Source organism: Pimephales promelas, chromosome 11, assembly GCF_988280905.1.
Source record: "Pimephales promelas chromosome 11, fPimPro1.hap1.1, whole genome shotgun sequence".
NCBI lineage: Eukaryota > Metazoa > Chordata > Actinopteri > Cypriniformes > Leuciscidae > Pimephales > Pimephales promelas.
This window is the reverse complement of record NC_142779.1, coordinates 9,454,790-9,467,707: the sequence shown is the minus strand read 5'-3', so window position 1 is coordinate 9,467,707 and position 12,918 is coordinate 9,454,790. Positions and strand designations below refer to the sequence as shown.

At 37.5% G+C, this 12,918-nt stretch overlaps 1 protein-coding gene across 3 annotated transcripts; it reads left to right on the top strand.

The window, feature by feature from the left end:
• The first annotated feature begins 1,900 nt into the window (after nucleotides 1-1,900).
• On the top strand, nucleotides 1,901-12,493 carry gng2 (guanine nucleotide binding protein (G protein), gamma 2). 3 transcript variants are annotated; one of them, XM_039672421.2, is made up of 5 exons: nucleotides 7,297-7,607; nucleotides 7,710-7,787; nucleotides 7,910-7,992; nucleotides 11,715-11,827; nucleotides 11,931-12,493. In XM_039672421.2, exons 4-5 carry the CDS (start codon nucleotides 11,741-11,743, stop codon nucleotides 12,057-12,059), a joined length of 216 nt encoding a protein of 71 aa, XP_039528355.1. In that variant the 5' UTR covers nucleotides 7,297-7,607; nucleotides 7,710-7,787; nucleotides 7,910-7,992; nucleotides 11,715-11,740; the 3' UTR covers nucleotides 12,060-12,493. The 3 variants fall into 3 exon arrangements, with proteins under 3 accessions (XP_039528352.1, XP_039528351.1, XP_039528355.1); XM_039672418.2 differs by lacking the exons at nucleotides 7,297-7,607; nucleotides 7,710-7,787 and adding an exon at nucleotides 1,901-2,050; XM_039672417.2 differs by lacking the exons at nucleotides 7,297-7,607; nucleotides 7,710-7,787 and adding an exon at nucleotides 2,182-2,332.
• Nucleotides 12,494-12,918: the final 425 nt, after the last annotated feature.

Here is a 12,918-nt window from a genome sequence, read left to right as displayed (position 1 = left end):
CTAGTGTAAAAGTTTGTCATTTTAGTTCAGTTCATGAAGCCACCCAATCACTGACCTGAATGCAAAGCCATAGTGGCTGTTATTTCTATCCGTTAGAACAAGTGTTCATGTCAAATTCAGTCTTTGTTGAGTGCACAAACAAAACATCAGTATAAATGATTGATTAACATCTTTGTGCAGGGTTCTTGTGTTGAGATCAGGGTGATGGCTTCACTGACATCCTCATGGTAATCCCATGGGGCAGTGGGGCAGGCAAGCAGCTACTGGAGACACCAGATGGCTTCAAATTAGAATTGAAATCATGCACACATACGCATATTCTCTCCCAGTCTCAATTGCATCTTTAAACTCTAAATGAAAATGTTATTTCACAGTCTTTTGTGGTGATGTTGATGTATTGGAATATTAATGTAATTATGTTTTAGTGAGTAATCCGAAGGGTTAACTACGTGAGATGATTCCATTAGTTCACATAATGAATCTCTGTAATCAGATCACTGATAAATTAATTCTATTAAGCCCAACAGACGCTCTACCCCTCTCACAATGGCTTTTACTTAATTTGTTTTTAAATGATTATACCGATCCATCTACTGAGAATTCATCTTTTTATTTTTCCTAAAAGCATGAATCCAAATACTGAACATGTATCATCATTAAGCAGCACAACTCTTTTCAACATTGATAATAATTAGAAATATTTATTGAGCTGCAAATCATCATCGACACTGATAATGCTGAAAATTCACCTTTGCCATCACTGGAAGAAATTACATTTAAAATATATTAACATTGAAAATGATTGAAAAGTTGATAATGTATAAATTGGTAAAATATTTTAACATATTTGACTGTATTTTGATCAAATAAATGTACTTTGGTGAGCATAAGAGGCTCCCATAGAAAAGACCAGCTCAGACCACCATGTTTATCCTGGAAAATACAGATTTGGTGCTATTCTAACTGGAGGACACCAGTTAACCATCATAGACTTTGGCTGAAGACGAAAGTCAAGCTGCCCAAGCTAGTTAGGCAAGCTACACTGTAAAACTGAAAATGCTTCAACCGAATCTAATCAACCGAATTGTGGGAACAGATACAAGCAATGTTATTAATAAAATTTAACAACTTAGCATTGAGTAATAATTAATCAAAATTGTCCTTAGAAGTCAGTCCATTTAAAGTTTACACCAAAAAATGTAACAAAAAGATCTCACTAACAGACAGACGTCAAAGATTAATTAAGAACTCTTAATTAACTCTAACAAGCAAAATCACTGATGGAGAAAGAAACCCGTAATGTTAAAACAAACCTAAAACACCGATCACAATGGTGACTTAAATGTATGTTTTTTTGGTTGTTGTTGGAAGTTTTACTCATTTTAAATGGTTAATTATTACTCAATTCTAATTTGTTAAATTGAATTAATAATATTGCTTGTAATCTGTTGCCACAATTTTGTTGATTAGATAAAGCATATTCATTTTTACAGTGTAGGCCTGGACACAGCATCCAAAACACAACATATGCTGGTGACCAGCAGTGCTCAGCTTGCAGTACACGTATACATGGGGATCCCAAAGTGACAAACCTAGACTCGGTCAGACAACCGTTTAAATGTCCAAATATAGAAAAGCAAAAGTTACACAGACACACATCTGCAATCCTGTAGCACATTGTCACCTCAGCCTCCACTGTGTGTATGTGTGTTTATTGAAGAGTTGCCAGTTGCAATTCCTTTTTTTAATCTTCTGTAGCCCTAATATCGTGAGACTGAAGATTAAGCTTTTGATTACAGGAGCTCAGGCTGAGTGTGTGTGTGTGTGTGTGTGTGTGTGAGCGCATACAATGACTCTGAAAGGGAGGTTTTCTTTTTTCGCTCTCTTTCTTTTAGACACACATGCACATGCTTTGGGGGAGGGGCAGTTGTGGATATGTATCTGTGCTCCTTATCTGAACCTCTGTTGTTGAGCTCAGGAGCCACAGAGTCGTGCATCAGCATCAACACACTAGATTCACAGCACTATGGTCTGACTGGGGTGGCAGAAGGTAAATAAATAATCTTGTTTTTCGTTTTAAACAATGTCTTTGTGAGTGTTTGGGAGCAAGAGGAAGTGGCTTTCAGCTGGCTTCCTGAGTGATTCCACTAGTTGATGGGCGGAGCGAGAGGAAGGCTGTCAGCTGGGGTAGTGTAGCAGCGTGTGTGTGTGTGTGTGTGTGTGTGTGTGTGTGTGTGTGTGTGGGTGCCAGGGTGTCAGAACAAGGAGTGTATGTGTGCAACTGTTTCATACTGCTCTTGTGTTATTTAAGATTCTACACACACTAAAGGAGGTGAGTAGAAAATCTTTTTCATGCAGGCTCAGACTGAGATTTGTGTGCAGATAGATAGGCGTGAACATGTGTCAGTGGGGCAAGCTGTCTGAATAAATTTTCATTTAATGTTTTTCTTTAGAAAAAAATGTCTCTTTTATCATGTATGTGTGTGTTTACTTGTGTGTGTTTTTTTTTAGTTTACGCCTGCACTGGATTATTGTCATATGTGTAGTGTTTTTTCCACTGTGTAGATGGGTGTGTTTGTTCTATTTGACTAGTCTTGCGTGGACGCACGGCTTGTCCTCAGCCGTTGCATGTGTGTCAGTCTAAATCAGTCTTAAATTGCTCTGGGGATGAATATGTTTGCTTGTGATTTACAAGAGGATGTGTTTGTTAGTACGTATCAGGGTTTCGTAATTTTACACACTGCAATGTAGAGCAGAAATTCCTTTTTTGGTCAGGTGTACGTATGAGGAGCATCGAGCATCTGTTTGGGGTAAATGCTGCCGGAGATGGGGGGATGAAAGTGGAGGAGAGCATGGGGGAGGGGTGGGAGAAGATGCTGAGGAGAGAAAAGAGAGAGATGGAGAAATGGCAGAAGGAGAAAGGAGGTTGAATATTGGAGAGGAATCCCCCAGGAGTCCCCAGAGAATTCTGATGATGACTCTGGAACAGTGCTCTTTCTTGCGGAAGGTTCCACTCAATGGTTATAGCTCACATGAACAGTGTTCACTGCATGGAATTATTCTTATACGAGCTTATAATCAGAGAAATGAGTGTTTCTAATCTGAATGCTTTAATGGTACTTTGTTAGTGTCATAGAATCATTGAAATGATGATGAGGAGTAAAGGATCTTAATGTAGCAAGTTTAGTTTTAACAAGAAGGAATCACAGAGTTTAAATACACTGAACAAACCAATCAACTATATGAACATCTGGTGCAAACGATAATCAAACAATGAGTAACCTAGGAGACTAACTACACTCTAAAAAATGCTGGGTTGTTTTAACCCAACTTTGGGTCAAATATGGACTAACCCAGCCGTTGGGTTAAATTTTTACATTACATTTTTAACCCAACATTTCGGGTTTGTCCATATTTGACCCAAAATTGGGTTAAAACAACCCAGCATTTTTTAGAGTGTAGAAGTGGAATAAGGAACTAAGGAAAGCAACTCATTGTAAAACTTGAACACAGATAAACCAGTATAACCCTGACAGTTAGGCAGCACAAAATAGATGAGATCCATTGTTGTTGATGTTTTGGTAGGCTTTTTATTTTTTCTTTATTAGGCAATCTGATGTCATGATCAACCTTTATCATGAAGATATCCACTAGGCCTACTTAAGATAATTGTCCGATGGGTGTGTGTGTGTCTATATATATATATATATATATATATACATTAATGTGTGTGAAAACTGAACTAAATTTCTTCCATTTATTATTTTTCCACTCTTGCCTGATGAACATAGCCAGACACTTTCATTCTTTTACTCCCTTCCAAAAGAGACAGTGGGTGAATGTGTGAAGAGAGAGAGAGAGAGTGAGAGAGTATTCCCATGAAGGAGAAAATGACTTCATGCTCTGTTTGTAGACTCAACCACTCTGACTAATATTCACACCAGGCACATTTTCTCCACCTTATTTCAGATTACTGCTGAAAGTTGTTTGAAGTCATTTTTTAGATGAGTGTCTGCCTGCATGTGCTTCTTTTGGTACAAAAACAGAACTAAATATAATACAGATATTAATAAAAAAGAAAAATATATATTTATATTTATTCAAATATATAATTGAATCAGTGATCAAATCGGCAGAGTGAGGAAAAAAGCCTTTATTGATAAGGGGACACTAAGAACTGTGTGTGCGAGTGCATTTTAAGAACATGAATTGAAAGTAGAGATTGCAGCCCCAAATGTTTGAATTATTGTTAACTCTCCGGGAACCTTGGGTGTTGTTCTTGGCTAAGTGGCAGATTCAGCAGGAAGTCATTTTAACCCACTGTAAACACACAGAAGCTCCTGTTTCATTAAAAACCACAAGTCTTGATAATCTTGAAAGATCTCATCCTGTATTTAAGGTTCAGTACAGATTTTTTAATGTTTTATGAACTCACAAAGAAAGAAAGAAAGTCAGAAGACATTTTTGAATATCGAATGAGTGTTAGCCTATCACTATGTTCATGGAGGATTGCCTAGCTTTCCTAACTCATAACACATGAGGGGAGTCTTATGTTTAAGACTGAATCTTGCATGAGAACAGACATGGACACCAGAGGGAACAAACCATGGAGCAATAGCCTACGTATAGTTCAGACAGAATCACAGCTGTGTCAAATTTACATGGGAGGTTTTTGATTATGCTGACAGACTCTGCAATGTGTTAGGTGTCGGAGAAACAGGGTGACGGACATGGTTTGAGCTTTGAGGCTTGAGATAGAAACCATCCTACATTTGATCTTATGATAATTTCTCAAATGTGTGAGCCGAATGTGTGATTCGTAGAAAAAACATGCGTACGCTGCTCTACCAGATGTGATATTTATAAATCGCAAGTGATCTTGAAATTGTGTGCAGCTGAATGGTTTCAGATCTCCGCCTCGGAAACGCCACCTAATTATTGCATTAACATAGAGCAACAAGTCAATGTATAAATCCTTTTAGCTATTTGAGAATGGCGAGCTCCAAAAAATCTTAGATTTCCAAACACCTACAGTAAGCCTACTCCGACTCTGCCACAAGGAAAAGTGTAGGCCCCTACAGTATATGTCTGCTTAGACCCTGATTTGGCACAAGCACTTTTCCATGTCAAAGATCATTTTTATAAATCTGAATGTTGGCATGGATTTTTGGGGCCATTTACATGACACCGTAAACCTTTGTATGTGTTTCGGCCATTCATTTACACGACAACGATGTTTTGGGGACCTGAAAACACAAACATTTGAAACGGGTTTCAAAGTGACAGTTTTTGAAAGCATGTAAACTACAAACACACACATTTGTGAAAGCAGCTCATGCACATGCAAAAAGCCAATTTTTTACATTACTAACTAGTGTTTATAATCGTTTTCACGGATTCGTGTGAACGGGATCGTCTTGACTTTACGCGAATAACGCTCAGGTGAAGCATTCCATTTTCAGTACATCGCTGTAATGTAAACACACCCTGGAATGCACACTCGACCCGATTTCATTAAATGCGTCTCTATAGCACGCTTTGAGTTTATCGTGCAATTTAAATGCAAAAATTTGTTTTAATGTGCATATGATACGCACTGTAAATTAGATTAGAGTATGTGTGTGTTTTCGTGCGTTCACGTGCTATGGAAAATAGGATATTTTCTACTTGTGAACTGGTATTTACCAGTGTGTTGCATTCAAGTGCTTTTGTCGTCGTAATGTGGTAAAAAGATCTGTTATTTAGCTAAAACTATTTTAGATTGCTTAAGTCTTCTGCAACAGCAAGAATCAAAACTGAAACTGTAAATAATATGCTGTATATATTCTAGATCATACATATTTTTACCATTGACGACTCTGGAGTTGCTCTCCGCCATTTTGAAAAGGTCATAGTGTCAGTGTCTACTATGGGACCCCTGGAGTGAAACCAGAAAAACATTATAAATCTGTCTCTTTCTTTCATCTGAGGCTCAGTGTCTGCTGAGGCCTGGAGAGTGTAACGTTTAGGTCCAGATGATAAAGATGAATAGTTCAAAAGGCTCAATAAAACAAAAGATTTATTAAATAAAACAAACTCAAGTAATCCACACGAAGAAAGGCAATGTGACAGCATGGATAACACAACAATACCGGACAACTGAATGGAGCACAAAGAGGAACTAAAATACACAGTGATGATGATGACCAGATAAAAAACAGGTGTGATGATTGAATGAATGTCAATGACTAATAATGTCTGGCAAGAAACTAGGAACAATATAAACAAAGGAAACAAGTAACTAAGGAATACAAACTAAAGGTCCTTGAAAGTGAAACTAAACACACAGATTGTGACAGCCGAGAAAATGTTACCTTGCTTGGATCATTGGAAAAATGTGTCCCTAACTTCTTTTCTGCAAAACTCTGAAAACGTAGACATATTTGCTGCAGTTTCCAGCTAAAATGATCACTAAGTGAAACCCCAACAACTTATTTATTCCTTTTCAGACAAATGGTGATATTTACTTTATTAATGTACATTCTCTGTATTTAGAAAAAATACTTTGTGTTCATAAAATAAAATGATTTAAGCCATGCAGCGAATAATGTTAACCAATAGATAAATAGCTACTTGGGTGTTAAAAAAATGTGCATTCATTCAAGTAGCCTATGTAAGCTGACTTTTTAAAATTCAATCAGGTCATGATGAACAAAATCAAAGCCTGTTCTAATTTGTGCTTGTTGAATATCCTGTTTCACACAGAAATGTGTTCCACATTACAGAAGTGAACACAATTCACATTGACTGTTGGTGGTAAAGTTAGACAAGCCATGTGTCGGTTACAAACATTTGACAACTTCTTAACCAAGCCTAAGATGCTTTCTGCTATATTTTTAAGAGGTTTTTTTTTAGTTAAAGATGGTCTCTCTGCCTGGCCAAGACCCCTTTCTTACAATTGACTGCAAGCCTCACATTACGATCTGCCTCCATTCAACTAACACCCAATAAATTATACCAAGTCCCCACCCTGCATTTTTTTTTTTTTGGATAATCCGTTTAACTCGAATGTACGTCAAAATACACAAGAAAAGAATGACCAAAACAAATACCAACTTCATACATTCATCAATTATTTCCATATAAGTTATTAAGAATATTATTATTTCTTTGAATGTTGTCAAGAGACAGCCAAAGCATCTCGTAAAATGTAAGTATGCCATTAAACAAGCAATGAGCTGTTAGCTTTGTCGTGCGTAGGTGGACATGTGACCAGGGTTTTATATTGAAATTGTGAGGTTGCTGTTCCTCATTCCTGCGTTATCACAGTCATGTTACCTTCAGTGAAACTACTCGCGAGTGTGTTAATTCTGTTCAAAAAAAAGTATTGCAGCAATAGAGTGACTCATTTTCGACCAACTTGCGGTGCACCCTAATGTTGTTTAATTGTTTTGGTGGTGCTGTGTCCACTGAGACTGAAGAGTGGAGAGATTAAATGTCGCTGGAACATTCTGTGTGGAAATGATTCACAATAGTGGAATTCCCTGCTGCTGCAGAGCTTCTCCAGGAGTTTAATTGGCACATTTATCACATTGACAGAGACAGACAGAGGAAGAGAAAGAGAGAAGGTGGGATGTGAATACACCAACCTGAAAGTTCTACTCAACCCTGCTCGATCAACTGAATGTGTTATCATCACGTTTAATTCAGTTGTGTTGTTTTCGTTGCAGGCTTGGCTTTTGTATAGGCACGTAAGGTAAACTTCAGTCAGGTCTTGAATGTAACTCACTGCAAACAGTCTGGGAAAGGTGTGACATTCTAAACCCTTCAACCAGCACATGCACACACACAAACACTTGCAAAAGGCCTTGAGCTGCAAACGGGATATAGAACATATGGACTCTAACTGCATGGCTTCCTTTCTCAACAGAGGCTGAAGACGCACCACAGGAGGTGAACTCACTTTTGAAGATAAACAAAAACGGGCAGAAGGAGGAAAGAGTCAAAAATAAGGTGAGAACCAGAAGAAAGTATGTAAAAAGAGTACAGATATGCATACTCACCCAATGCAGTCTAGTGTAAGAGAGTGATGCTTGCTATTAGACATGGTTTGTGTTTATAAATGTTTACAACCATTTTTCAAAATTCATAGCACTGTGTTTTTTGCAGTTAGGCTGAAGGCATCCATTTTATGTTTTAGACTGTTCTGTTCAGAAGAACCTTTTCAGCCCAGGGAGACTTGATATTACACCTTGATTATTCTTGTTGTGTTACATACTTCTCAAATGCTCCCTGCAGTGGCACTTCCATTTCCCTGCTGGCCTTCCTGTAGAAATGCGGCTTGGGTAAATGGCACACATTTGGCCCACTCTCTGGGGATACAAATTAAATGAGCGCCCCCTATACTTCTTCAAATATATACATGCCGATTTATAGACCCGTAACAGTCTTCTGATGAACAAATCAATAGAGATTGACTGTGCATTTTTTTTAAGTCAAAGAGAGTGCCCTTGTGATGTGCTTTTCTTCAAGTAAAGGCAGCTATTTATACTATGTGAAAAAAATGTAAACTTGTTTTTAATGAAATTATTAAAATTTCTTTCTGATTCTGATAATTGCTTTTCATTGTCGCAGTTGAGCTGCAGCAATCCAAGAGAGCCCGCAGGAAGATGTTTAAACTTTTACTAAACACAGAGTTAAACAAAGCACTACCCTATAACACAACGTTAACACTAGACATGAACTGAGGAAAACCAAGGGCTTAAATACACAAGGAAAGCTAACCTACAGAAAAGGGAACAAGTGTGAACTAATAAGAAACCATGAAAACTAGCTAGCGCAGGAAAATGTGAACAAAGGAAACAGGAACTACTAAACCAAAACACAATGAAACCAACATGTGACATTCATATTGTACTTTTATATTTTTATCAAGTACTGAATTAACTAATTATTGAAATTTATTTTTGTTCCTACCCACTAAGATTAAATATTAGATATATAAAACAGTCTATTTAATTTGTATGGAGTTTTAAAGAGAATATAGAATTTTATGGAGACTTGTATGTTCCCCACAAAATGATATGCAGATGTATTGTTTTCCAGTTAAAAACCAGGGCTGAATAAATAATTGCAATTAATCCAATGATTTCTGACTTTAGACATTCAGTAAATTTAAAGAATCTTTGAATATTAAAGAAAAAAAAATACTTAAATACCTAAAATACTTAAATTTTGGATTTTTTTTTCAAATTGTATTAGTTTAACAGCAAATCTCTTTTTTTTCCCCTGACAACTATTATAGGATAGGGGCTGTCTATCTATCTATCTATCTATCTATCTATCTATCTATCTATCTATCTATCTATCTATCTATCTATCGATCTATCGATCTATCGATCTATCTATATATCTATATATCTATATATCTATATATCTATATATCTATATATCTATATATCTATCTATCTATCTATCTATCTATCTATCTATCTATCTATCTATCTATCTATCTATCTATCTATCTATCTGTGAAAATGGTGATGTCATGCGCATGCTGTATTAGGTGCAAAGTAATGGGTTAACTGGCGATAGTGCACATCTCTAAGCCTCTAGTTAATCACGTACCGCTTGGACTGTATATCAGCAGACTACACACTCTTCAAGTTACTGTCTGGCACTGTTCTCTTTCCTATCACTGACATTCTCCTTTTGCCTCCTGAGTCTTAATCCCCTCCTCTCTCCTCCGACCCCCTATAAGGTACAGTTTAGAGCTCCTGGAAGACTAACAGGGGCTGCAATCTAAAATGTCTTTTAAACACAGACTCCACCCTGGATTTGTGCTGATGTTCTTGTCTGGCTGTAAATCTCTCTTTATGCCTGATTTACAGAGGCAGGCAGTGTGCTGAAGCTGTCCCCTCTCTGAACTCTTAACTTTAGATTCCCCAATCTAAAGTTGCCTTTGGTGAGCTGAGCTCCATCCTTGATTTTAGGAGTGGAACGTTTCATTGCTGTCGGATCGCTCTGTATCTCAGTTGCCTAGCAACTGAGGTCCTTTGCAAAGAGGCATGGGATGGTCACTAGGTTTAATGAAACAGTCTTTACAACAGATTACCAGGAGCTGAGGATGAAGATGCGGCTCCTCTCATACAATTGGAGCCTGGATTCTCATTATTTTGTGGAATAAATGCAAAATCCTTTGTCTTTTACTATAAGCAACTGTATTTACTTATTCCCTTGTTTATCTGATAAGGCTTTTGTCAGTGGCATACAAAATAACGCATTCAATGTTGAATCATAATGTAATAATATCAGGAAATATAACTGTAGATAATGTGATAAGAGTGAGGACATTGTCAATAAACATTTGGATGAGAAGATACTGACTACATTTGCGAGGTTAATTGGTTTACAAGTAGGCCGTGATGAACTTGTTTTCTTTCAGGCCAAGTTGGGGTTTCCTCTCATTTTCAGATGTATATTGAATTAGATTCACATTATAAACACTAACGGTAAGGTGTGTCTTGTGAATGAGGAGTAAATAATGCTAGACGTTGTTCAGGGATAGGAAGTTTCTGCTCTCTTTCGGCGAGCTGGGCTGCAGTGTGACAGCTGATAGTCTAGCGCCCCCTGCTGTTTGCTCTCAGCAGCAGGCCTTTGTGTTTAACCTCACTGCAGGAGGGCCAAGTGAGATTAAAAACTCCAACACACCACAGGCCTTTGAGCTCACAGTCATGACAGGTGTGTCACAGTGTGCTATCAATACCCATATGCCAGAGCTACATAAATATGTAAGAAGCACTCACATGCATGTGCGTTTGCTTTTTCTATCGTTGTGGGGACTATTATAGTTATCGATATATCATTTTTTATGTTAAGCTACTATATTCTACCCTGTTTAATTTAAATTATATTAATTATTGATGACTATAAAACTGTGAGGAAGTCGAAACACAAACAAGCAACAATATTTATATAGCTTTTTAGCCATTAAGTGTGTTGTGGCCTTCTCTGAGAGACTTTAAATGAATATGGAGTTTGTTTGGACAGTTTGGAGGGAGGTGAGGTACAGAATCAGTGATTTTTGGACAACCAGGTTCATAAGAAAAGACCATGCTGATTTACCAGCAAAGCACATCTACCCACCCTAAACAATGATCTATCACTGTCATTATAGTCAAGGATTTCAGATTTTTAAATGGTATTGACCACCAAACAAGGTGATGCCCTTACAAGGGACCACTTTCTAAGAATAGAGTAAATATAATGTGGGAAAAAAGAATAGACTACTGCTCAAAAGTTTGGATTAAGTAAGGTTTTAAATGTGTTTGAAAGAAGTCTCTTATGCTCACCAAGGGTTGCATTGATTTAATAAAAAAAAGAGCAATATTGCGAAATATTACAATTTAAAAAGTCAGTGGCGCCTGCACAATCCAATCACGTTTGAGAGGGAAACAACAAATTGAGGTTTTTTTTTTTTTTTAGAAGTAGTAATTGGTACTCATGGTAATGGATAGAAATGATGTGGAGTAAAGAGTACAATATTTCCCTCTCAAATGTACTTGAGTAAAGCCATGAGTACTCCCCAAAAATGATACTCGAGTAAAGTACAGATCCCTCATAATTGTACTTAAAGTACTGTGCTCAAGTAAATGTACTCCATTACTGTCCAGCTAACTGAAAACTCTTTAATCCATAAAGTCTTTTGACTGAATTTGTTCTTCTTTCTGTGTCAGTGCAACAGGCCTGAACCGGAAGCCTCATGGCCACCAACAACACTGCTAGCATTGCTCAGGCTCGCAAACTGGTGGAGCAGCTCAAAATGGAGGCCAATATTGACAGGATAAAGGTGAGAAGAATATGAACCCAAATAAACACATTAATTTGATTAGAAGTGAAAATACAGTGAGCATTGTTTGGTGACTGCATGTGTTTACTTGCATCAACATTAGGTCTCCAAAGCAGCAGCAGATTTGACATCGTACTGCGAAGCCCATGCTAAAGAGGATCCTCTGCTGTCCCCTGTGCCTGCGTCCGAGAACCCCTTCAGGGAGAAGAAGTTCTTCTGTGCCATCCTGTAACCAGCGCTGCCCATCCATGGACTCACCTGCTCCCTCTGGGATACACTCATGGACATAAAACATGTTGATCTTTTAAAAGGGCTGGAGAAATGCAGTGGAGAACCCTTAAATTCTCCCAGCTCACTATGAGCCTCCATTACAGCCACTGACTCCACCTAGTGGCCTTGAGATCCAAAGCTGAGCATGGTTAAAAGAATGTGTTGAAATTCGCGAGGGAACGTAGCAAAAAAACATGAGTGACTGTCATTGTAGCAGATCAGCCAGGATGTGTCGTGAAAATATTCAAGTATTCAAAGGTTCCTGTGGTTCTGATGAAGTATTCAAATTATTTTTCTTTATTGATTTTTAGTGGGCTGCGATCGTAAATCTGATCACTAATCGTAGAACCCATGGATTACTAAAGTTGCTGTGTTATTTCTGTATTTTCTTTTCAGTTTCTTTTTTTTCCCAGATGGAATTGCTATATGCCTAGGTAGCGTTCTGTAGCCTAGCGTTCTTGTGGAGACAGAAAAACTGTAATTTAAAGAATGACAGTTTAGTGAAATTTTGTAATGAATTCATGCTTGGACAGATATTCTTCAAATGAAATACTTATCTTTTAGATGCTGATAAAAATGATTTGTCTGTACAGAAAACTGATTTTCTTTGTGTTTTTTTTTTTTTTTTTTTTGGGGGGGGGGGGGGGGGGTCTTAAGCATAGTTCTCTTTTTACTCTTTGTACAAAAATGTTAGCAAGCTCAACTGTGATGTGCTATGTGTTTTGAATATTTGTGGTGATATCAATAATAACTGCATGAAGCCTGACACAGTGCCGTCTTTTTTCTTTCAAATGGTTACCAAAAATCCTTTACCTTAAAGG

What these genes read in the sequence shown, in the direction of transcription:
- gng2 (XM_039672418.2), top strand. Translation starts at nt 11,741, where the DNA reads ATGGCCACCAACAACACTGCTAGCATTGCTCAGGCTCGCAAACTGGTG. An exon ending in CCAATATTGACAGGATAAAG is followed by an intron (nt 11,828 to 11,930) that starts GTGAGAAGAATA and finishes CATCAACATTAG; the next exon opens with GTCTCCAAAGCAGCAGCAGA.